General features: G+C 38.1%; 1 protein-coding gene across 33 annotated transcripts in view; it reads left to right on the top strand.

The window, feature by feature from the left end:
• Nucleotides 1–26,804, top strand: part of MAGI1 (membrane associated guanylate kinase, WW and PDZ domain containing 1) — a 757,001-nt gene that overhangs the window by 636,286 nt on the left and 93,911 nt on the right. For 26 of the 33 annotated variants that reach the window (XM_056804389.1, XM_056804390.1, XM_056804397.1 and 23 more), the window contains 5 exons: nucleotides 2,976–3,058; nucleotides 9,019–9,054; nucleotides 16,552–16,609; nucleotides 18,405–18,532; nucleotides 20,748–20,840. In XM_056804389.1, the coding sequence (XP_056660367.1) occupies nucleotides 2,976–3,058; nucleotides 9,019–9,054; nucleotides 16,552–16,609; nucleotides 18,405–18,532; nucleotides 20,748–20,840 (398 nt within the window). The remainder of the gene's footprint in view (nucleotides 1–2,975; nucleotides 3,059–9,018; nucleotides 9,055–16,551; nucleotides 16,610–18,404; nucleotides 18,533–20,747; nucleotides 20,841–26,804) is intronic. The other 7 variants (XM_007500036.3, XM_056804383.1, XM_007500035.3 and 4 more) reach the window with 1 other exon arrangement.

Below are 26,804 nucleotides of genomic sequence, written 5' to 3'. Positions count from 1 at the left end.
ATACAGAGAGACAGACAGAGAGAATGAGAGACAGAGAGAGAGAGAGAGAGAGAGAGAGAGAGAGAGAGAGAGGAGGGGGGAGAGAGAGACAGACAGAGAGAGAGAGAGAGAGAGAGAGAAAGAGAGAGAGAGAGAGAGAAAGAGAGAGAGAGTTTTTGTCGGTCTGCAAATAGGAACAGCCTCTACTCATTATAATAGTTCTGCAAAGATGAAATTGAAATTTAGGCTGAAGCCAGGACTGAATTAGAGCTGGGAAGAAATAGTAATCATAATTGTTCCTTTGAATGGGATGCTGACCTCAGAGCCAAAGAGACCCAAGTTCAAATCCCACCTCCGACACATACTGGTTGAATGATCTTCCCCAGCTCAGAGGAATTCTCTATTACTCATGAGTGGTCAAGAAGGTCCTGACCAGCATGAGTGCATGAGTGCAGGGAGCACCTCATCACTAAGCCCCATGTAGTCCTGGAAACTCAGGTCCAAGCCCTGTGCTGATATTTGTTGTATAGAAGAGGTGGAAACCCTAAATCTGGCCCATGGGTTTTCATAGATAAATTTTCTTTTGAACTTCACAGAAATCTTTTGAGCTAGTAGCCACCTTGGTTGGCAGTGCTGGCCCAAGGGAGATCATTTATGTGAAAGCGTATAGTCAGGATCCAGTCAATATTTGCTTGTAGCTGAAGGATGTAAAATCTTCCCACTTCAATGTGATCAACAACTGAAGTAGGTTGTTGTGTTTATCCTACACCGTGTCCCAAAGAAGGAAAGCGGTGGGGCTTAGAGTCAGCTAAGTGGCCCGATAGATAGAACACTGGCCCTGAAGTTCAAATCCAAACTCAGACACTTATTAGTTGTGTGTTCCTGGTCAAATGACCATTTTTGGCTCAGTTTCCTCCTTTGTAAAATATGAACAATTGTGCCTCCTAAATTGTGAGGCTCAAATGACATAATGATTGTAAAGTGCTTCTTTTAGAAATGTTAGCTAGTATTAATAATAATATGATGATGATGATGTCAGTGATGGACAATCTTCCCACTTTGACCTGATCAACCAAAACTCACCTTGCCTTCTCATCCCAAAGCACGTCCCAAGGGAAATAAGTCTAGAGGCACCCAGTTGGTATAATGGATAGAGCGCCATCCCCGAAGTCAGCAAGAAAGGAGTTCAAATCCAGCCTTGGGCACTCAATCGCTGGGAAACCCTGGAGAAGTCACAGTACCTCTGTCTGCCTCAGTTTCCTCTAAAATAAGAATAAGAATAGAACCTGTTCCTAAGGTTTTTTGAGGATCCAATGAAATATATGTAAATTAGTTTTGCAAACCTTGAAGCACTGTTTAAATGCAAGCTATATTATTATTAGTACTATATTTACTATTACTGCTACTACTACTACTTCTACCACCACCAGCACCACCTCCATCACTACCAATACTATTGTTCCTCCTCTCCTACTACCACTCATACTATTGCTGCTACTACTACAATTACTACTACCATATCAGTAGTATTGTTACTACTACCACCACCACGACTGACCACCAGCACTATTTCTACTACTGCTATTATTTGTACTACAATTTAAAGAATAAATAATCAGAATTGGAAAACTCAGATTCACATATATACTCTGACCCTTAATATCTCTTTGGCCTCATTTTCTAAATCTATAAAAGGAGGAGGGATGGAAATAATAATATTATAACATTATTATATGATGTAATGTATTATATAATGATATAATAATGAAATTATAATAAATAGCTTGTGTTTATGTAGCACTTTAATGTTTGCAAAAAAACAGTTTACAAATATCTTATTTGATCGGCATAACCCTGGGATGCAGAGTTTTTTATAGATGAAGAAAATGAGGCAGAGAAAGATTTAAGTGACTCAGGATTGCATAGCTTGTGTCTGAGGATAGATTTGAACTCTGGTCTTCCAGATTCCAAGTACAGCCCTCTATCTAAAATACCATCTTTTTGCCTCTGAGACTATTCTCAGATCTAAATCTATGGTTGCAGAGATGGCATATGTATAGCTAATGAAATGGAGGATTAGACTACACAGGATTTGACCCCTGGTCATGCCCCATTTAAGCAGATATTCTAGTTTTGTGACTTATCTTGCCAAGTACTTTTCCCCTCCATTCCTTTTAAGGAAAAAAAAAATCAATGGCATGAATACCCAAGCTGATCTTAAATAATCTACTCTAGATTCCTACTTGTTTTTAACATTGATTTTTTTTTCTGAATAAATCTGTGATTTCATGCTATCCAATGAGGAACTTTTACTGATTCCAATTATAGTTTTTCTCCAACTTAAAGTCTTAGAATGTTGCCTGGGGTTAGATGACTGGCTCAGGGTCACACAGCCAGTATAGGAGAGAGGCAAGATTTGCACTTGTGTCTTTCTGACTTTTACACTCCCATTTTATTCAGTATTTATATTAGACTGTCTTTCATGAAGACCTCCTTAAGGTAGAAGCCTTCTCTTGGGACTGTGTGTGAAAGAGGTTTAAGATAGCAAATTCCACAACCAATCCCTCCTTCCTCCTCACCCCACCAAGGCAAGAAAGAGTTAAATTATTCTCCCTCTATTCACTTCACTCTCTGCTATGGTTGCTAGTGTGATTTGAGTTTTAGATGAGATTTATTGCATGTTTTTCCAATTGAGTTTATCTGAACCTACCCCCATCCCTTTTATGGAATGCAGGATCTGGGACTTTGGGCTGTGCCACATGGGTACATTTGTCTCTCCTTCAAGGTGCTGGTGTTTTCTTTCACCTCTTGGTGTCTCCAGTTCTTAGAACAGTGCCCGGAGCATAGCAACCTTCAGTCAATTCTTATTGGTTGATTAATCCATTGATGTTGGGTTTGGGCACAGAACAAAAGCAGAGAAAGCTCACTGCTTTTTTTCCTTGCAGATGTATCATCCATTTATTAACAAGGGGCTCTTTTTCCTCTCTGCTTTTCAGCCACAACACAAAAACAACATCTTGGCTAGACCCTCGGTGCCTGACCAAACAACAGAAACCTCTGGAAGAATGTGAAGATGATGGTAAGGGGCGATGAGGGGACAGTCTGTTTGGCCGTGATGGCTGAGGTTTGGAAAATGTTTGTGGAAGAATATAACAAATAGCGTGCATGAATGTTAGCAGGATACTTTCTTATTGAACTTATACGTTTGTAAGGAAAGTTGCTGCAGAAGCATGATTATTTAATACATACACTGATTGATGAGTTCTGTAGCTCTAGGAGAGCCATCTAATTGCATCTTATAAACTCGACAATAATCTGTCTTCATCCATTTAGTTTTTGCTTTATAGATGGTGAGACCCAACTCTATTAACGTCTTAAGGGCTTCATCCAGAAGTCACAGGTGATACGGAACTGGCAATTGCCTCTCCATATCTCTCCCCTGGCACCATCTTAGCTTGTCATCTGCCTACGTCAATGTCCTCACGCTTGTCTCCTAGGATAGATAGATAGATAGATAGATAGATAGATAGATAGATAGATAGATAGATAGATAGAGGGATGGTTGGATGGATGGATAGATAGATAGATAGATAGATAGATAGATAGATAGATAGATAGAGGGATGGTTGGATGGATAGATAGAGGGATGGTTGGATAGATAGATAGATAGATAGATAGATAGATAGATAGATAGATAGATAGATAGATAGATAGAGGGATGGTTGGATAGATAGATAGATAGATAGATAGATAGATAGATAGATAGATAGATAGATAGATAGAGGGATGGTTGGTTGGATAGATAGATAGATAGATAGATAGATAGATAGACAGACAGACAGACAGACAGACAGACAGACAGACAGACAGATAGATAGATAGATAGATAGATAGATAGAGCAGACAGGCAGACAGACTGATATAGATAGACAGACAGATATAGATAGACAGACAGACAGATAGATATAGATAGATAGACAGACAGATATAGATAGATAGATATGGATATATATGCATATATGTGTGTGTATATATACACACACACACAAACACACGTGTTTTTGAAGGACCTGTGGTTTTGTCAGTGAGAGGAATTCTTGGTATGGTAACTTCCTTCAGCAATCCAACTTGCAATTACTCTGACTTAGATAAACGAGAAGATTGGCCTAACCTATCCAGAAATTCATTGACTTCTGGGGGTCCACTTCCTAGTTACTATCAGAGGTAGGATATTTCTAACTTTGACCAGCACCCTGTTCTACTTCACAGAAATAGTACTAAAAATGTTGGTTTTAGAATCAGAAGAACTCGGTATAAGTATCAGCCTGGGGGACCTCGAGTGATCGCTCTGGTGCTCCATTTCATCATATGTAAAATGAAGAGATTGGATTAACTGGTATCTAAGATGTTTTTATCTTTAAATCTCCCATCCAGAGTCTTGGGGAAATTTAGGAATCAGTTTTAGCTAAAAAGTCAGACTTTTCCCACCAGAATAACCTCATTAAGACTAAAGAAAGACCTCAATGAGTTTAGGTGTCTATATCAACTTCGAGAAAGTCTCAGGTATGTGAGAAATGTAATCTCTCAAGAAAGCAGCTGAGTCGTTTCCAATTAAAAACTGCAAATGGCTTATTGGCTCAATAAGTTCCTAATGAAAATGTGTGCTTAGAAATGTTATAGCTTGAATTTCTCTGAAAGGAAATCCTTAGGAAGACAGAGTGGTCTGTTTGTTTTTAGTACACTGAAGTCTATTCTCCAAATCACATCATTCTCTTTTCAACACAAAGGAATTAAAAGGCTGATGTGTTGGCTGGCGGCTACTCGGTGTCAGATTTGAGCTTATGAATCAGTGGAATAATTACTCAAAACACATTGCACTAGGGTGTAATGAACTTTCGTCAATAATCTTCTTATATTGTCCTTGGGTCTTAATAGACAGCACAAGGCATCACTGCATTTGTGTAAGTTGTAAATTCATTTTATTATGATGCATGATGTTCCCAGAGGTCTATAATCCCATCGTCAACATATAGAGAACTGCCAGGGTGGGAACTCCATGTGCCACGGAAGATTGAACACTGGTCCATCATTTACAACCTTATAGAATTTCAATGAGAAAGAAGAATAAATACATATGAAGATCAAGTGGGGTGATGAGGGGTAAACTTAATAGTCAGGAGACATTTATGAAGCACCTACTATGTTCCAAGAACTACGATAAGTGCTGGAGATAACAAATTAGGCAAAAGAGCTCTCAGTCTAATGGGAGAGACATCATGCAAACAACTATGTTCAGACAAATTATAGACAGTATAAATGAGAAATAATTAACAGAAGCAGGATGTTAGCATAAATGGAATCAGAAAAATTTTCTTAAAGTGATTTGTTTATTTATAAACCTAGTATTGGTACAGATAGGATTTGAACCCACATCTTTCCAAGACCTGCAGCTTGTGCCTTCTGATATATGATGTTCCCTATTCTTGGCACTCCATAAAATAACATAGCCATTACACCCTTCAACTTCCAAACCAGAGTAGATGATACTGGTAAAGACCAATACAAAAAGATGAAACTAAATGCTGGGTGTAAATTCTTTATTTACAAAATGTGCAAAAACTCCCATTAAAGCTATTTCAGAGCATCATCAGCCCACAGCTGGAAGGAGCCTTCTAGATCACCTCCTATACCTCTCTCATTTTGCAGCTTGAGAAACTGAGGTCCAACAGATTATTTGATTGACCAAATCCCGCAGAAGTAGCCAAGCCATAATCTGAACCAGCATCTTTTGACTCCAAGTTCAGAAGTCTTTCCCTATACTAAACTTCCATCAGCAACTTGTAGCTAGAATAAAAAGTCCAGGGATTCAGTGCCCTAACCTAGGGCCATGTTGTATCTTGATGGTTTTCTTGGCTTTCTCTATGATTACTAGATGTCAGGAAAAGTCCTTTGCTCTTCAATGGAATGTTGGAATGGAGGGTCTTGGCTATTTGGGAATGTTGTGTAACATGCATATTTCCTTACAAAAAATATCCCAAAAGTCCTAGTGCAATTTAAATCTTTCCTCTACTTTTTGATCCCCCCACATCCCCCTATCACCAATGAAGTCTTACTCTAGCATTTCATTGTAGTATGGAAATAACTGTAGAGTTTCAAAGCATATGCCGGTGGAGGGTCAGCACTGGTGAGTCCTTCCCCATTGCAAAGATTTTAGATTGGATCCCAGGGATGGACTTCATGTCTTTTCTCCAAGGGTCAGTTCCAAGTTCAGAGATATTCATTTCCTTCTTGGCTATGGGGTACTGGGCTCCTCAACCATGGCAGCTTTGAAACATGGTCTACTTTATAACAGAGCCATTGTGACCTTCATCAGTCGAGGGAATACCCCTCCCAGTAAAATCACATCTCATTGAAAAAGCAAAGTAAATAAGTATTCTTTGTAGAGAGAGTTCCAATTTTTAAGGACATCAAATGTAATAAAAACCCATTCAGCTATGAAAGTGTACTGAAGATACTCTAGCTTATTTATTTCTAATAGCAAAGAATTCTAATCATACATGCAACCCATGCAATGGCTCATGGTAAATGATTGTGAATGCTGATTACTGTTGTATGGAGATGCATGAAAATGCTAGAGCGTTTTAGCTAGCAAAATGCCCCATGAGGGACAGCTGGGTGGCTAAATGGTTTGAGAGGCAGACCTAGAGAGGGTAGATCCTGGGTTCAAGTCTGACCTCAGACTCTTTTTTGCAGTGTGACCCAGAACAAGTCACTTAACTTCACTTACCTTCCATTGCCTATCCCTTACCCCTCTTCTGCCTTGGAACCTATGCTCAGTATTCTTTCTAAGACATGAAGGTAATAGATTTTTGTTTTGTTTTGTTTTTAATGCCATATGACCCCAAATTTCCAGATAATTTTGGTCAAACTGAACAATAACAGTTGAGAAGGGTTTCCATGTGAAGAGGAAAGACCAGTGGCTTTGGAGTCAAAGGACCTGGGAACAAACTCTACCTTTATTGCTTAATACCTGCAAATGATGACTCTGTGGACCTCAGTTTCTTTACCTGTAAAAGGAGAAGGTTGGACTGGTCTTAAGGTGGCTTCCAGCTACAGATCTGCTATTCTAAGCCCCTTGGAAGGCCCATTATTGTTCTATCTGTTCACTAGCTTCCCTAGATAGTTGGAGTATATAAAAGGGTGCCTAGGAATCAGCCAGCCCAGAGCCTTGTTTTTTAGATAAAATATTGGTCCAGAGATGTTGTGACTTTCTCAAGTTTACATAGTTGGTCAAACCAGAACGAAAACAAAGTTCTTTCTACTATGTGACCCTGTCCCTTTTTCCCATTTGTTTTTCAGCGAGCATATTTTCACCCCAAACACAGATGATTAGGTATAGGTATTTTGCTTTCAGAATAAGAATTCATCCTAGGTTTTTAGATTGTGAGCTCCCTAAGGGCAGGAACTGTCTTTAATCTTTCTTGGTATTTCTAGCCCTTATCACAGTGCTTGGTACATAGTAGGTGCTTAATAATGTTTATTAACTGGCCAAAATAAAAAAGAAGCCTAACCAAAAACCAACAAATATATATGGATTTTCATTTGGGTGTTCATCTAATTGCGTGCCTTTGAACAAAAACCATTCTAAAACCTAGCATAAAATCATACATATGTGCACAAGGATACCACTGTCAGTACTCACCCCGGAGAGGTCCCCAATATTCACTCCTGGGTGCTATTTGTCATTTGTATGTATATAAAGTTTTCTAGTGTGCCTTTGATACCATGACATGAGTGCATTGTGTACATAAACTCGTATTGTACTGTTGGTCACAATGGGTGGTTTGCTTGCCTTCCCCTTTCTGTTACCCAAATCTCGATGCCATATTGTGATATTGTAAACATGCTCTGTTATGCAAAAGGTATAGAAAGATCCACTCTTAAAGCCCAATGTCCAGGATAAAAGGACCTAGTCTAGTTTGCTGGTTTACCTTCTGTGACTCGAGGTTCCTTCAGGATTTGTTCCCATTTGGACTATGTGTTCCTTTCCCAAGCATCCCTCAGAGCCACATCTAAATAGGATAAATCTAATCCCCACCATCAGAACTTGGGATTACAATGAGGTGAACCGGAATTAACCTTTTCAGTTCTGTTCAAGAAATTTGACTCTAGTGTCCATTACACGCCTAGAATTCTGCCGGGTGGTATGAAGGGTGCAAAAGAAGTAACTGATCCATCCTTGCCCTATCTTTGGAGAAACCAGGCTTATCAATATGTAGCCATGTAGAGGATAAGAGATGACAGAATCCCAGTAGGTTTCAAAAGCTGAGATGCTGGTACTGGGCATCAGGAGAGAAGAAACGTAGACCTGTCTTGGGCAACTGGAAGAAGGATGCCACCCACACTTCTGTAAATATATGGACCCTGAGATATATCCAGGACAATGAGCATAGAGATTCTTGAGCTTCCTTGAAATGTCCTATTTAAGTAGAATTACTTTTAAAAACTGCACATTGGATTCAAGTTCACTGTACAATATGCCTTCTCATTTTGACCTCGCCTTTTATTTTCAATCACTGAAAGTCCTTAAAAATTAAGTAATGTCTTAATTGTGAGCATAATTGCTTAGCTGATTAGAGGAATATTGAAGGATTAAAAGGAGTGAGATATTAAAAGGCCTGGCAGCTTTATTCACTTGGAATGAGATCCTTAATAAGTGACTCTCACTTAAGAACATGGAAATTGCAAAGCCATTTGTCATCTTTTACAACCAATCAAATCCTATTTTGACATGCAAGGAAATGATCCCTATAATTATTTTGCCAATACAAGCACTTGATGTTTCATGATTTGCATTGATTGGGGTCTGAAGAGTTCCAAGGGTGGAAATGAGATGAGCCAAGAGCAGGTAAGGTCCAGATAACAAAATCGGGGTGTGGGACGCTATTTTTTCTAAAGGGTGTTTTCTTTCTTGGTGCTGGTGTCTGAATTTTTCTTTTCCTCTTTTCTATCTCATTTCCTGCTCTTCCTTTGGAGAAGAAGGGGTACACACCGAGGAATTGGACAGTGAACTAGGTAAATCTCCTTCCTATCCTTCTGTTTGCTCCATGCCTTAGATTATATTTTTTTTAAGTCTTTAGTGAATTGCTTAATCCTTCTGTTTCATTATTTTGCACCTTTCCAATTATGATTTTTGTTTGGATTTATCACCAAAAGGTCAATTTGATAATGAAATACGGCTGACTTTCTAGTTATAATAATTGGATTCTCTACAGGAAAGTTCTTAGTAGATGAGGCTTTAGAAAGAAATAAACTGAATCTGGGAGAAAGAGCCTAGAAAAGGGCATGGAGAGACCTGAGATTATATTAAGGCTCCTCTGACTTTCTAGGAACCCTCAGATGATTTTCCTTTTGCTTCCATAATCATCATCATCATCATCATCATCATCATTATTAATTATATATAGGTCTTCCTATCTCACCCAGACTGAAACTTCTGAAATTGTTCCTGGTCTAGATCCCCTGTTTAGTCATCATGGGAGCTTTAATTCTGTTTCCAAACTGGGTTGATTTGCCCCTCCTCAGGTAACCAGGCAACCCTTATATCTATAGGGCTTCTGTCATATTAATGCTAAATCTAGGGTGGACACTCAATCTTCACACCCTACTGCATCTCTGAACTCCCAGGCCCCAGAGATCCACAACCCTCAGCCTCCCAGGCAGATCAGATTATAGGCATCTCCCACCATGTGTGGCTGCCCTCTGCTTTTAAAAGTTGATCATAACTACATTTTCTCATTTAATAAAGCATCCAAGAAATAAATGCTTGGTGAATGAATGAGAAGGAAAGAGAGAAATTTAGAATTGGCTGTAATTCCTGATTGAACTGTTGAATTTCCTGTATTTTGGCAAGTGACCAACAAGAAATGATGGTAACCCTGTTGTGTTGTGTGTTGTAGTTGTGGTCCCTGGCTAGATTTTGTTGTGGTTGTAAATTAAGGACTAACTAGAGCTTTGCTTGCATAATGTTTCCTAGTTTATGTTCATATATCTCATAAGTTCTTAAATACTTAGTATTAGCTACCAATAATAATATTAGTAACTTATCTAGGAAAAACTAGATTCACAGAAAATCTAAAAAAAATTTTATTTTGGTTTTTAAATGAAGTCGGACATTGTTTGCTTTGAGTGTAAGAGAGATAATTAGCAGCACATTTACATTTTTATTGTGGTGAGTTTCAACAACATTGAAATTAATTTGCAGCATTTGAGTCTGAACCACCTAATGCTTAGAAGAGAAAACTGAATGGTTGATATTAAACTTGCAGGAGGCCAAAGAAGATTGGCCAGAATAGTCATCTTAGATTAGAATCTTTTAATATTACTTCTAATGGAACAATTTGAAATTATGGCCATAGATTAATTAGAATATAAAATACCCTAAAATTATGTGGGTAATTTTGGGGGACACTCACTTCTTAGATGGAGAAATAAGAGTTGAAGGCAGTGAGGAAAGGGTTGATGAAAATGGCTTCCCTCACTACTCCCTCCCAGAGTCCCTGAATTACTTTAGGGAGACAAAATGAAGATCTCCCCTCGGTGAAGGCTTGCCCTTTGATGGCTGTGCCAGCCCTTAAGGGTGGTGGGGAAGTCTCCTCTATCAGGAGAGGTATGTGGGACCTCAGTCCGAATATGCACTGTTTTGGGGTGCTGCACAATATAAAACCTGGAGACTTAGTATATATAAAGACCTTCAACAGAAAAATCAGTAACAGATCCAAAATGGTTGGGTCCACATGAAGTTCTATTTGTTTCTCTATTGGCTATAAATAATCATCACATGTGTAACTACATAAGATAGACTTTTCCCCCCTCTAATTTAATTCTAAATTTTCTTTGTCTTTTGGGGGACATGATAGTTACATATTTGTCCAGCAGCATGGTTAGCCAGGATTGTGCAACAAATATCATTTATGTCTGGTTTCCTTAATGCGTTGGCTATATCTATTGTGGAGTGATGTGCTAGCAACAGTCAATAAACTATTGACCATTCTATATTTAAAACATACAAGAAACTATTCTTGTGGTCAGTGTGGGAGGAATGACACTGAGGCTAATCCTATATATTAAGACAATTGGAGAGAAATTACACCAGAACTAATTGGCTCATTCTAACAATATACGACCAAAACCATTAAAAGGGACAGCAAAAATGATCCCATGCCATAATAGATTATAAGAATTGTTTGTTCAAGCAACCCAAGCCACAGTCCTTGGTCCCTGAACAGAAATGAAATGATCTGAAAGCAATTAGGAACAGGACCACAGTGATTGGCTTTATCAATATCGATTTGAAGTTCATATTTATTAGAAAGGTGCTATGACATTATAGTTAGGGTCAAATGAAAGTTTGTAAAAAGGGAAAGAACAATACCTTTGCATTCAGTATCCATTGGATCACTGATGAATTACAAGAGCCATTATATTTCCAGTTTAAAATGAATGATAAAGATGGGAAATAATGGAACAAAATATAGAAAAAATCAAAGTTACGTTTCTGTAGCCATCTAATATTTTTATGATTCTTTGTGGATCCACCTAACCCATAGTATCTAGAGTACATAAGCCATGTCATTTTATGATTCTCTATGGAAAGTACATATAGGAGAAAAATGAAGAGTAAATGGCTCTTAAGGTCAGGATTCTAATTCTGCCTCAGACAGAGTAACCATGATTGAGCATGTCACTAAACATATCTGGAGTTCACTTTCTCATTTATAAAATGAGAGAATCAAACTCATTACCAGCTGAGATCCCTTCCATCTCTAAATCTGTGATGCTAGGAGTGTACCCATTTGGTAGCATAGACATGATTCAGGGGTCTATACACTTCCTTGTTATTGTTCAGTCATTTTTCAGTTCTGTCCAATCTTCACGATCCCATTTGGGATCTTCTTGGAAAAGATACTAGAGGGCTTTGCTGTTTTCTTCTCCAGCTCATTTTATAGCTAAGGAAACTGAGGCAAATAGGGTTAAACAACTTTCCCAGGTTCACATGTCTGAAGCCAAATTTGAACTCAGGAAGATGACTGACTCCAGTCCCAGTGCTCTGTGTCCTAGCAATGCCTAACGAGAGAGAGAGACAGACAGACAGACAGACAGACAGAGTGTGTATAGATAGATGGATAGATGGATGAATGTGTGTATATATGGATTGTGTATGCATATATATATATACACATAATATATAAGGTATCCTCTTTCTTATGTCAATAAATATTCACACACATAATTATTCTCATAGACCTCTTCCACCATTATCCAATATAACCCATTTCTGTGATGAATAAATCTTAATTTCAAAAAATAATGGGCACTCTTCTTTATGAGCTATGAATATCGAAATGTAAAAAATAAAAATCTAACATGTATATAGTGTTTTTAAATCTGCAAATCACTTTTCATTAGTATTTCAAATCATCCTCACCACTACTCCATGAGGCAGGTGTTATTATTATCACCAATTAATAGATAAGGACAATTGAGGCTGTGTCCCCAAGCCAGTAAGTTTGAATTCACATTTTCCCATTTCCCAGAGTGCCTCTTTCTAACCTGCCTCTAAGAATGCTGTCCACCTGGTGGCTTTCCTTTTTGACCCATGTGATTTGATTTTAGAATTTTGATTTGTGAACTGAGTTGCCCCAGCTCAATCCAGACTTCTAACACATAGTTGCTTTTTTAGAATTGTCAAAGAGCTCGCAAAAATCTCCTGGCCAGCCATATTCTTAACTAGTGCACCCTTGTAACCAATATTCTGAGTTGTGGACTGCTCTAAGTGAAATGAACTTGCTTTTGGGGATAACTAAAGTTAATGGATTTGGGTGAGAAAAAACAAAAAATATGGTCTGAAAAAGCATTCTCTTCATATGTTGCATTTGAGTAAAAAAAAAAAAAGCCATAAGTCTGCTGTGATGTCTTTATGGCTTTTGCAATTTTGCACCAGTTGATCTGAAAGGTACTTAAAGGAAGTCCCCAGCATTTGGGCTGCTCTCCCTTTCCCCCAGTGAGTATCGCACAGGATGGGGCAGGTTTAATTAGGCTGAAATCTGCATTCTAGAAAGAAATATCCACATCAATCTAGTGGGATAACTTCCAAGTCTAAACATTAGGCTGTTTAAAGTTCGTTCTTGCTGTGACAGAATGATTGGGAGCCCAGTTTCGAGATCAACGGGGCTTTCAAATACAGCCAGCAACTGCCCCCAATCTCTCCTCAGCCCTGCATGGGACCCCCTCCAGATAGGTCAGCCACCAGACCAAACCAAAGAAGAGAGATCTCTGTTCTCAGAGCTCTTCAGGAATGACTTCACAGCCTGTCCCCTGGTCTGAGAGCTATTGTGATTAGGAGATTTGTTCAAGAACTTTCATACGGTTTGTATTTTTAAACTTGAGTCAGTCCTATGCATTAACTTTGCCCTTGGAACTTGGCCACATTCCCAATCAATCTTTCTGCTCTTATTTAATAAAATCAATAACTTTAATTAATAGCATTAATAATTAACATTAAATAAAATGTATTACTACACAATTATATTATTAATATAGAAAATTATTACTACTAAATAATGTTATTAGTAATATTAAATAAAATGATAATTTTTATAGTTCCTTTATAGTTTCCATAAAGTCCTTCATAGACATGGTCCCATTTGAACCTCATTACAACACTAGAAAGGAAGAAATACAAAGGTTATTACTCCATTAGACAAATGAGGAAATTGATTCTTGGAGAACTATAATGAAATGCCCAGGATCTCACAGCTGTACTCCCACCTGGGCTTCCCAACGCCATGCCCATTGTTCAAATTCTCCCTCCATACTATTTCTCCATCAGCTGGCATCTGTTGATTGTCCTCTAGTAACTCTACAAAATAAGTTAACTTTATTGGAGGAACCAAGAAGACCCCTAGAGATCTGTAGTTTTCTTTTATAAATTAAGATATTTACTTTTTAACTGTATCCATATTCCATCTAAAAATCAACATTCCCTTCGAAAGAAATTTCAGCCCCTGTCTGTACCTGTCCATCCTTGATCATCCTATTTTAGGGGCAAATGATCTGAAGAAATCAATTTAATTTGAAAAAGTCCTGACTTATCCCAGGGAAACAGTCTTTCTCCATGCACCACAGCCCTATTCCCACGGGGTTAGCACTTTCATCTGCCCCATCAAAGAAGAAGCATGAAATTAGATGCCACATTTTATGTCTTTTAATTTCCTGATTCTTCTCTTTGTTCCTAACTGGTTGGAAACATTCTTCTGGCTTGTTTTTTATTTAGATGGCAATTTTCAGTGTTATTTAGGCAAGCTGTTTCCTGAGCCTTCCCATTAGAAAGGTCTCCCAGCCTCAGTTTATGAGAATGCCAAGTGATGTCAACATCTGCAGAGAGCCCTGGCGTGTACACTCAGCTGCTTAGGGCTGAAGGATTCCAACACCTTGAAAACCTGTTAAATGTAAAAAATTAAATGGGGCGGGGGCTGTCTCTGTTTGCAAACAAGGACCATGTGGAATAAAAGCTGTGAAATGAATGTCTCACGATGTTCAGCCAAACCCGAAAGCGAATGTAAACTTTGAGTAATTAGGCTGCCTGGTTTTTTTTGTGTGTGTGTGTGTGTGTGTGTGTGTGTGTGTGTGTGTGTGTGTGTGTGTGTGTGTGTGTGTGTGTGTGTGTGTGTTTTAAACTCTGGTCATGAAGCTGAATTTGATCAGTCTATTCTTTCTTTAGCTAAGGCTAAATAAGAGTGGGGCTTCTCTTGCTAATGTCAGCTATACAGCTGCATACCCTTAATTGAAAGATACAATTGCCTATCCAAGGAAGGAAGGAAGGAAGGAAGGAAGGAAGGAAGAAAGGAAGGAAGGAAGAAAGGAAGGAAGGAAGGAAGGAAGGAAGGAAGAAAGGAAGGAAGGAAGGAAGGAAGGAACGAAGGAACGAACGAACGAAGGAAGGAAGGAAGGGAAAGATATTCTTGTGTTTCAGAATAAATATCTTTTAAAGTTATTCATCTTCAAGTCAGATTGATCTTCATAACTTTGTTTGGGAATGGCATTCCTTGTCAAAATATAATTTTAATATGAATTTAGTTATAGTATGTGAGGATTTAATTAAGGAATAAAAAGATCATGGCATAAAATATGACAACTTTGTTGTCTCAGTCATTAATTATGTTTAGAAAAAAGACTTTTTTTGGTGTGCTCATCAAAATAAGGTTAAAAAATAGAAATAAGATAAAGAAAAACACATTACTTCCTGAAGATATTTTGGGTCATATATGCCAGAGAATTAAAGCCTGATAGGAGACGATTATGGTGGTTAGTGCTATTTCCCCCCAACACCTTCTTTATTACTAAGAAGAGCTACAGATTGGCATAATACCTTAGAATGCCATAGAATGTAAGTGACCTTAAGACAAGACCTGGAAAAAATCTGCACCCAAAATGGATTTCTATAGGATAGACATTTAGTAAAATGTATTGATTGCCATAAAAGGAAGCAATTTCAAGTATGCATCTTGATTTAAAAATACATGTCCACATTTTGATTTTAATAAATAGAATTTCCTCAATGACAATAAAAGTCAGTATGTGACATAGTGGCTTGAAGGTTAGCCTTGGAGTCAGGAAGGTCTTATGTCAAATACAAACTGGCTGGGAAATTTAGGTCACGGGTCTAATTCTGTATGCCATGCCCCCCCCCCCAACTCCTCTTTAAAAAAATAAAAGATAAAATAAAATCACATCTATTCCTATATCCTATTACCCCCATCCACTGGAAAATCAATAGAATTTAAATTAGGAATAAGGGGTGAAGTAATTTTACTTATATTTTCTTCTCAGAAAAAAAGAATAGTCCTGGGTTGGTTTGTTTGAAATTAGATAGGGGGTGGGAGAGAGGGAAGAGAAGATTTAATTTTCCTGCATTTTTCTTGTCCTATAAAGAAGATAAGAAAAGGGAGGAGAAAACTATAAATAATGTGAACCAGGAAATAGAGGATAAAATCAAGTTTGTATTGTGTTTTTTTTTCTTCCCCTAAAAAATGAATGTGAGAGGGGGCACCTACATGAATAGAAAACCAAGCCTGGAAATTGGAGGTCTTGTGTTCAAATTTGGCCTCAGACACTTCCTATGTGACTCTGGGTAAATCACTATTAACCCCCATTCCCAGAATTATACCACTTTATTGATTCTAAGATGGAAGGTAAGGGTTTAAAAAAAAGAGAATGCAATAGCTTAATTTAGAAAGGAAATCTGAGACTGTATTTCAGGGTCATCTCTCCTTCACCCATCCTTCTGCTGCTTAAAATGTAAAATGCTTAAATGTACTTCACCTAAGAAAACATAGTTATAAATAATAACTATAATAATAAAGCATACATTCATTAGGACATATATTTTTAGATGGAATGAGGATTTTCTTCCATCTTGCTCAGCTGTCAAATCCATACTCACCCCTCAATGCTAAAATTCTGATTTTAGCTCTCTGATCACTAAGAATCTTCTTTATTTTATTTTTTCAGAATTGCCTGCTGGTTGGGAAAAGATTGAAGACCCCGTTTATGGTGTCTACTATGTAGAGTAAGTGCTGGTGTTTTTTTAACTTACATTTGTATCATTTTTGTTTTTTTTAATCATATTTAATTTTTATTTTCATAAAGATTCTCCTTTCCTTGTCACCTTCCTCTCCCAACTCACTCTTTCCCAATGCTTAAATAGAACAAGATGAAGGAATTCTTAGAGAAGAATAAGCTACCAGGTATAAAGATTTCCCTGATTGTATTAGTAAGAGAGAATTCTTAGGATTAAATTGCCTTCTTCCATCACTTGAGGACCACACATGGCATAGGTTAGTGGAAAGAATGTTGGATATACCTTTCTTTATATCCAGTGCATAGCACAATTCCTGGTACATAGTAGGCACCTACTAAATATTGATTGATTGATTGATTGATTGATTAGGAGTCAGAGCATCTCAGTTCAAATCTTGACTCTTCTTTGCTACTCTGGTGACCTTGGATAAGCTGTTTACCCTTTTGGGGTTTCGATTCCCATCTCCATGATTTTGCCTAGATTGTTCCCCCATACTTGAAATGTATCCCTTCTTTCTCTCTGCCTCGGAGTCTACTTCCTTTAAAAGTCAGCTCAGACATTACCTCTTACATGATTCTGCCATCCATTGTTACTTTCCCTTCCTCACCAAAATTCTCTTACTTCTTTTTGGCATATACTTTGTATATACATTCATAAATATGTCATTTCCTCCAATAGAAGTTAAGCTTCCTGAGGACAGAGTATCTTTGTATCCCTAACTCTTAGCATAGTGATACTTAGATGTTTAAAGATCTGGAAAGAGGCAATAGTGAGGTCCTTTCTTTCTCTAACCTTGGGTCCCATTTTCTATTATTATTGCCCCATCAAGGGAAGAGCCTTCATTACCTCAGCCTTACTGTTTCCTCTATAGCTAACGTGATGGCTGTATACTAGGCAAGCACTCACGCCCTTGGTGGAATAGAGAGTGAGAAAATGAAAAGGAGCCAAGAAAAGAGACATTCAGAAGTAGTCTTGATTGTTATTACCTCTGACTATGATGAGAAATAATGAATAAATGATACCTTGGAAGAAAAGAAGGCCAGCTAAATACTTAATAATAGGCCCTGCTAAAAGGAAGATAGCCAGCATGTGGGGGGTTTTTCTCCCCAGTCTTTGAGCATTGATGAAGGGAACTTATGATGGGAAACTGTCAATCATGAAATCTTCAGCATCTTATAAAAATGATGAGCTTAGAATAGCAAGGGTCCTTACTAGAATGATTGGTAGCCTATAATCTCAGTGACCTGAGTGCTCATTCTTGCTCTCTCCCTCTCTCCCTCTCTCTCTCTCTCTCTCTCTCTCTCTCTCTCTCTCTCTCTCTCTCTCTCTCTCTCTCTCTCTCTCTCTCTCTCTCTCTCCCTCTCTCCCTCTCTCCCTCTCCATCACTCTCTCTTTGTATGTGTCGCTCTGTCTCTCTCTGTATCTGTCTGTCTGTCTGTCTCTCTCTCTGCTTGTCCCTCCTATCTCTGTCTCTGTCTATCTCTCTGCTTGTCCCTCCCTATCTCTCTCTCTCTCTCTCTCTCTCTCTCTCTCTCTCTCTCTCTCTCTCTCTCTCTCTCTCTCTCTCTCTCTCTCTCTCTCTTCTCTCTCCCTCTCCCTTTCTTTTTCTCTCCACTTAGTATTTTGATAGGAGACATAAGTCAGAGCCCTCTCACTCCATCCTCCATACCTCTGACCCTCCTGATCCTTTACCATTCAGAGTCTATCCACCTGGGCTAAAGAGATCTCACTTTAGTTCTGAATGCTTCCTATCTCAGCAATCTCTCTCTGTCTTCTCTTCCAGCCATATCAACAGGAAAACACAATATGAAAACCCAGTCTTGGAAGCCAAACGGAAGAAGCAGCTTGAACAGCAGCAACAGCAGCAGCAGCAGCAGCAGCAGCCGCCACCGCAGCAACAACAGTCAGAAGGTTGGCACTCATTGGGAGCCTTCTGCTGGGGATGTCGGCTAAAAGAGCAGGCTGTCTCTGGGACTGGACATCCCAAGAGCCCAGCTGTGTCCTTTGGAAAGGCATCTCTTCTAAGACCTTTAAGTTTCTTAGCAGTCACCATCAGAGGCCCCAGAGAGGGCGAGAGTGGCACCTCCACTGTCACCTTTCTGCAACCTCAGCACCCTCAAGAGTAAAAGCATCCTTCCTTTTGAGCCTAATACCAATACTGAGCCTTGAGAAATCTCCACTTGTTTATGAACAATTGGCTTTCCATTTTAATTTTAACAGGACTGATTGGTTGTAAACCAAGTTTTCGAATTTCTACTTTGTCATATTCGAGAGCCAAAGAAAGCTCTTTTCTTTTTGAAATGGGGATAGGACCAATTGGAAAGGAAGTCCCTATTCCTGGTGTGGCCTCAGGGAAATTATTTAACTTATCATCCTCTGTCAAATGAAGGAGTTGGAAGAGATCAGCTCTGATCTCCTCCAGTCCTAAATTTATGCTCCTAAGAATAAATTCAGTATCCTATGTACTTCTTTTTCAACACAGACATTTGTATTTTTTTTTTGGATTGGATCTTTGAGTCTATTTCTAATAAGGAATTTCCCTTTACCAGTGCAAATATGTACCTTAATGTCTTAATGAGTTAAGCAACTTGGCCAGATTCACATAGAGAGTATGTGTTTGTCAGAGGCGGGACTTCAACCACTCTTCCCAACTCTGAGGCAAGCCGTCTACTCTTCATGGAGCACTGAATATAGACATAGGACCAAGAAAATATAAAAACCTGGTAATATATGGACAGAGAACAGGACCTGATGGACATCTTCTAATGATTTCCAATGTGTCGATGAAGCATGGCATCAGGAAGACCCAGATTCAAGATTACATAAACTTCTTGTGTGATTTTTGGCAAGCCAGTTAAGCTCCTCGAATTGTTCTTTTTTCATCTCTAGCTAGATCTGGGATTCTGGGATTTAGCCTCCCAGTAGATCAGGCAACTCCAAGACTATGAATTATGAATGAGTTGTTGATCTGTATTGGGGTAGGTTTGCTGTTCCTGTGAGGTCAAAGCTCCCAAGTCATGCCCTCCAAGTCCTTTTCCCCATCCCTCCACCCAATGAAGCACATACATTAAAAAAAATTTTTTTCTCTATATTGTTCAGCAGCTTAAACAGGTCTGTTGCTTCCTTTGGTTTTTCCTTTTTCACCTCAAGGTGATGAAATCAGCAATGTCATGAGCAAAGACTAAGGAAGAAAAGGGTGCTATTAAATGCATTCGACTGAGTTAGAAGCCAGTTCTGGGGGAAGTTTCCAGGGTTATTCACTGGGAGCTATTTTAGGGCTTTTACTTGAATAAGCCCAAACTTAGTGGTTCAGTAGCCTTGGCGAGGCATCTTTTGGGGTTGGTATTTAGACTGGCATTAAATGGTACCTTTGAGCTATTAACTCCTGAAATTGAGATCCATCCCCATAGAACTGTTGTTAGTAACTCAATTCAATGTGCACTTGAGGAGGAAGCATTCCTTTGGAACTCTCCAAAAAAGGGTGTCTTGCTCCTGATCTCCTTCAACCTGATTCTCCAGGTGGAGTCTACCTCTGCTTGGCTTTTATGTTCAAACCCTTTTGGAATTTGCTGGGGAGAGGGAAAATGGGATTTTTTTTGTTAGTCATATTGCCATTCCTGGCAGAAACATCCTCTATTTTTGTGTGATACAAGGGAAAGTGCATTGGATTTGAAATCTGAGGACCTAGATCCAAATTATGCCCCCTCCTCCTCGCTAGCCCATAGGACTGTGGGCAAGTCACAATCTCCACGTGTCCATTTCTTCTCTTATAAAATGCACAGCTTGGACTCAATTTTAAAAGTTAGTTCACTGCCACTCTGAATCTTTGGATAATTGATGAGATTTCTTTGTTACTCCACAGTTTCTGCTGTGGGCTACCATTTTTATTTATATTGTTTTCAGGGGTATGTTGGTTTTTTCAGTGTTATTAACAATCTGGGAACTCACTGAAATTTCCCAATGAGATCATAGACCTAAACCCCTTACCCCACCTCAGAAAAAATTAAAATCAGAGTTTTTGTTTGTCTATTTGTTTGGTTTTGAAGACCAGGGGATTTTTGAGCATGTCAAACATCTCTTTCAAGTACAGAGATTGACCACATTCCTTGCTTTTTTTCCCCCCTAGAATGGGCAGAAGACCATTCATCACTCGCTGCTCCTGTTGTTCCAAACCATCCAACCAATAGCCAGGAGCCTGTTAGAGAACTTCCACTTCAGGGTAATGTCTTCCATCATCACTTGCTAACTCTAGCCCTGCTATTTACTTATGAAACAATAACTTTGGTGCCATCAGACATTGAAGGGGTGCTCTAGGGCTTCCAGCCTACTCCTACATACCTTCTCATATCAAAACCTCATCATACCCCAATGAGATTGGTGTTAGAGATATGAAACCCATTTTATAGATGAGAAAACTGAGGGTCATGAAGGCTAAAATGATTTGCAAAACTAATAAGTATCAGAGGGGGATTTGAACCCAAGTGTCCCCAATTCCAGAAATCTTTCCACCATACCACACTGACTCCTGGTGGGTGGGTGGATGAGGATTTTTTCTAAAGGGCACTGTTTTTATAACTCCAAAGTCATTTCTTTGACTTTGAAAATAATAAAAACATGAAAGAGAGTCCAAAATTTCTGCTAATTGGACTCACAGCTGGGACTGCTGAGAACTATTAGAGACATGAATAAATTTATTCATGTTAAAATTGATGACTACTAATGGCATTTTGGAGGTGGAATATCCTAACAGATATTACTTAGTATTTCTATTAAGTAGAACTTTGTCAGACCTCCAGAAGATCTGAATTCACTGGCATGAGTCCTTCATTCAAATCAACTTTGTATTAAACTACTTTAGACTTATTTTTATTTATTCACTTTATATTTATGCTACCTATGTAATGAGGGGGAGCTAGGTGGAACAGTGGCTAGAACACTGGACCTGGAGTCAGGAAGATCTGACTTCAAATTCAGCCTCAGACACTTACTATCTATGTGATCCTGAGCAAGGCACTTAACCCTTTTTGCCTCAGTTTCCCCATTTAAAAAATTCCTGTAAAATGAGCTAGAAGAGAAAATGACAAACCACTCTAATATCTTTGCCAAGAAAATCCCAAACAGGATCATGAAGAGTTGGACATGTCTGATATGACTAACCAACAAGAATATGTGTGCATACATGCAAAACCACATGTATGTATATATATGAGTGTATATGTATAAAATACATATATGTAAATTGTGTGTATATAAGAAGGACTTTGTGGAAGAAATATGAATATGTATTCATCATTATATTGTATGGTATATATCATAAATATTCATACATTTTATAACACATCCCATATAATATAAAATATTAACATGTTAATATTTTATATTATTATATGAGTATATTAATTAAATATGAATCATATATCTCAGTCAAGGCTCACTTGATTTTTTTTTTAGTTTTTTTTTTTTAAGATAGGTTTTTAAAAATTATATTAGCCCACATCATCCCAAGGACTAAGATAGTTTTTCTGCAAGGGAAAATAGCTTGGTATTCTTGCCTTCCAAGTTCTGGTCTCCCAAAGTGCCTGCTGTTTGTGCCACAATTTCAAAATGCATGTGCAGAGAAGGAGGGAAAAAAAACTCCAAGGGTTTCTTGCTGGCATTCATTCACAAATAGGCACCTGAGAGTATCTTATTTGGAAAATTAGGAGCTTTCGAAAGCTGCTATTTGCAGTCCTCCTTACTCCTCAAAATAGGAGGAAGCAATTCTTAAGAACAAAGGAGGAGCTGCCCAACCAGCTCTTCCTTGTAGCAGAAAGAGGAGGGTAGGAGAGCGGCAAAGAATGTAATTGTGATCACTGTGGATCGCTGGGAAAAGGTCTGAGGAATAGGGTCCAGTGAAAATACTGTCAGAGTTGCCTCTTTTGTACAACTTTTTTTTCCCTTTCAAAAGAATTCAGTTTAATAGAATAGGTGATTCTTTTGGGAGTAGAAGTTAGACCCAATGTCCTCTGAGGTTTTTTCCAGCTGAAATTCTCTTAAGAAAGTACAGTATTGTAGAATTTGGGAATCAGAGGATCTGAGTTAAAATGTCACTTTTTAAAAAACTTACTACTATGGTCCTGGACAGGTCACCCAAACTCTTTGACATTCTGTTTTCTCCCTTGTACAAGGAGAGATTTGGACTGGATCCCTCTACAGTATCTTTCATCTCTACATCTATGAGCTGATGATGCTATGGTTCTATGAGGATGAATGTGGATATAAAATAGAGGTTGAGCAGATATGTTTGTGCTGAAAAGTATGGGGTTCCTAGGAGCAAGGGAACAGGCTAGAGAACTGTCCAAGTGCCTTCTGCCCCCAATTTTAGCAATTCTAAATCTTTATAGTTCTTTCATGGTTGTCTGGACTATGTCATTCATGGCTCCTTCCAGTCACGTTCGCTGGTACTTAGGGAACAGAATTATTTCCCGTTAGGTGGCAGGAGGGCCAGGTACCAGGGCCAGCTCCACCACCTGTCAGTTGCAAGCAGCCTACTGAATCTCCAAGGCCTTCAGTATGTCTTATCTGGAAAGTGAAGATGGCTGTGCCTTCCTTGCCCAATCCACAGATGGTTTGCACAGCTAATATGATAATATAACCTTAACTATTATTATATATTTACTATTTATATATTATATATGTATGTACATATATAATGTAGATATAAAAAATAAAATAACATTTATTATTTATATAAAAAGTTATAAATTATTAACTGTCACCCACTATGTGCCAGGCACTGTGCATGGTACTTTACAATTATTATCTCAGCAACAACCCTGAGAAGTGGGTGCTATTTTTAATATTCTCATTTACAGATGAAGAACCAAAGCAAACAGAGATTAAATGATTTGCCCGCAGTCACACAGCTAGAAAGTGTCTTAGCTGGATTTGAACTTGGTCTTCCTGACTCTAACTTCAGTGATCTATTTCTTGTTCCATATACCTGCCCCAAATGCTCTCTCATCTGAGTCCAATTCCATCTCCAAATATTGATTTTTGTGTTGAGTTCCTTGAAGACAGGGACTTTCTTTTGCTTTTCTTTATATCTCCTGTACCTGGCATAGTGCCTGACACATAGTAGGAGCTTAATAAATGCTTAGCAGAGTCCAATAAATGATTAACTAATTGCTATTAAATAAGGATACTAATTTTCATATGGCTTTCTACCATTATTCTTATTACATAATATTAATTACAATAATACTCTATTGGATTATTTTATATATATATGTATATATATATACAATAATACAAAAATACTAATAATTACAACTAATAATCCTTTAACTTGAGGTCCATGGATAGAATTCTGAGGGAATTATGAGCCTGGATGGGAAAAAAAAAATTTAAAGCTTTATTCTCCTAAACCTTCAGTTTCCTTTGTAATCGTACATATTTTGTATCCCATAATCCTTTGTATTTTATGTTTTTTTTTTATTTAAAACCATCATTATGAGAAGAGGTCCATAGTCTTTACCAGCTGACCTAAAGAATCTTAGACATAAAAAAAGTTGTGGACTCTTGCTCTAGAGGCAATGTAGCATGATAGAGAGATGCAAACTTGGTGTTGGACAAACTGAATTGAAATCTCACTTCTACCACACACTATCTGGGGTGACCATGGACCAGTTATTTATATAAATTCTTCGTGGCCCCAATGTTACATACTGGTATTGAGCTCCCAGTTTGTACCAGCAAATGGATGAAATCCTGATCCTAAGCCCATGTCCCCAAACAGACAAATGACAACAAAAAAGTTAGTCAATGATTTTTTAAAGCCTCTATCTAATGTCTTAGAATCACTACTAAGGATTGATCCCCAGGCAGAAGGATGGTAAGGTCTAGGCAACGTGGATTAAGTGACTGGTACAGGGTCACACAGCTAAGAAGTGTCCGATTTAAACCCAAGTCCTCCCGACTCCAACCCTGGTGCTCGATCCTCTGTGCTACACCAGCTGCCCAAATCATGATGATTTTAATTTAGTTTGTTTCAACCTTGTGTATGTAATATGTGAAATTAAATGTCATTAAGTTAAATTAAATTAATACATCAAATTAAAAGGTCAGGTAAATGTATTTGACCTTTATATATGCTATTCAAATATGTATGGCCAAAGATTCATCATTTCTTTCTCATTGCTTCCATTTTTAAAACAAAAGAGTTTAATATATTCCAGGTTATCTATTTTATATCCTATAATGTTTTCCTGTCTCTTGTTCGGTTATAATTTCTTCCCTTTCCATAGATTTGACAGGTAGACTATTCTATACTCCTCTAATTTGCTAATGGTAGCACCCTTTAGGTCTAAATCCTGTATCCATTTTGACCATAGCTTAGTATAGCGTGGGATGTTGTTCTATATAACCAGTCTCTGCCGTATCTTTTTCCAATTTTTCCAGGAGTCTTTGTCAAATAGTGATTTCTTGTCCCCAAAGCTTGGATGTTTGGGTTTACCAAACACTAAATAACTACAGTCATTTGCTATTGTGTGTTGTGACGTTACTCCATTCCACTGATCTTAGCCAGTATCAGATTGTTTTGTTGATTACAGATTTATAATACAGATTGAGATCTGGTACTCTGAGACCAACTTCTTTCACATTTTTTTTATTGATTCCTGTGATATTATTGACTTTTGATACATCCTGATAAATTTTGTTGTGCTTTTTTTCCAGTTCTATAAAATACTGTTGGAGTAATTTAATTGATATGGCACTGAATATGTAGATTCATTTAGATAGGATTGCCATTTTTAGTCTATTGGCTCTGCCAACCCATGCACAATTACTATTTTTCCACTTACTCCCTATTTGATAGTGAGTAAATAACTTTCCTCCTATTTGGGCCTCAGTTTCCTCATCTATAAAATGGAGGAATTAGAGAAGATGACTTCTGTGAAACATTCTAGCTTCAAATCTATGGTTCTAGATATTCCCTTCCAAGTTAAAAATTGAAGAATAAATAGCATCCCTCGAGTATGTTCTGATCCCTTTGGGGAACTCCATTTTCATATCTTTCTATTTGGATGCCAGCAAGTGCATTTAAGAAGTCCCCAGTGTCTATAGCAGGAAACATTTAGACACTCTCCAAGCCAGGTTTCCTTACCAAATAGTCCTCATGAGATAATCGCTTTTTTAAGATGTGGCTTCAGTCCCAAATTCATCAGGAAGACCAATCCCTGTGTTTCAGTGAATAATTGTACTAATGACATTTAAATGAGCATCGAGAACTTTGGCTCAAAACTCTGTGTGTGTGTGTGTGTGTGTGTGTGTGTGTGTGTGTGTACATGTGTGTTTGCTTAGGAGGCTCTGTAGGACCATATCTCAAAGTTGGTTAGTTCCAGGTTCCATGAGAACCAAACAGCAATTCCATTTGCTCATCCGTGCCCTCTAGTGTACACTTGGAGGCTTTGACAATCATTCCACTTGGATACCTTCAGAAATTGGACACATTTTTGATTCAAAAGACCAAGGAAGCCTTCCATCCCCTCTTTTGAGATTGGTCAATTTAGGCTAAACTCCAAAGAATTCAGAGTAGCATCTTGTGGTTAATCAATAATCACAATAGGGCAAATATTTGTTGTTTATTATTTTTTCCTAACTGTGTGTGTGAGAGAGATTGAGAGAGAGAGAGAGAGAGAGAGAGAGAGAGAGAGAGAGAGAGAGAGAGAGAGAGAGAGAGATCACCCTGAGGTCCTTTTTTCTTAAAAAACATTAGGATATTTTCCTTTCTCAAGTACAGCAGAGAGATTTAAATGTAAATCTTTTGGAGAGTATGTGGGGGCTAAATCTGTGATTTTATTGGGAAGGGGATGGGAAATAAGCATTTATTAAGCACCTACAGTGTGTGAGGCAATGTGCTGAGTGCTTTACAAATATTATCTCATTTGATCCTTATAATAGGTGCTATCATTATCCTCATTTTACAGAGGAAGAAACTGAGGCCAGCAGATATTAAGTGACTTGCTCAGACTCATGCAGTTAGTATCTTTATCAAGAACACCCCAAAAGGGATCACAAAAAGTGAGACACAACTGAACAACAACAAAAACAATAGCACCTGCCTCCTAGGGTTTCTGTGAGCATCAGACGATATAATATTTGTAAGGCTCTTTGTAAACCAAATACTAAATAAATACTAGCT

The sequence above is a fragment of the Monodelphis domestica genome, chromosome 7 (assembly GCF_027887165.1).
Source record: "Monodelphis domestica isolate mMonDom1 chromosome 7, mMonDom1.pri, whole genome shotgun sequence".
Taxonomy (NCBI): Eukaryota; Metazoa; Chordata; class Mammalia; order Didelphimorphia; family Didelphidae; genus Monodelphis; species Monodelphis domestica.
The sequence above is the reverse complement of the archived record's forward strand: the minus strand, read 5'-3'. Positions and strand labels throughout refer to the sequence as shown.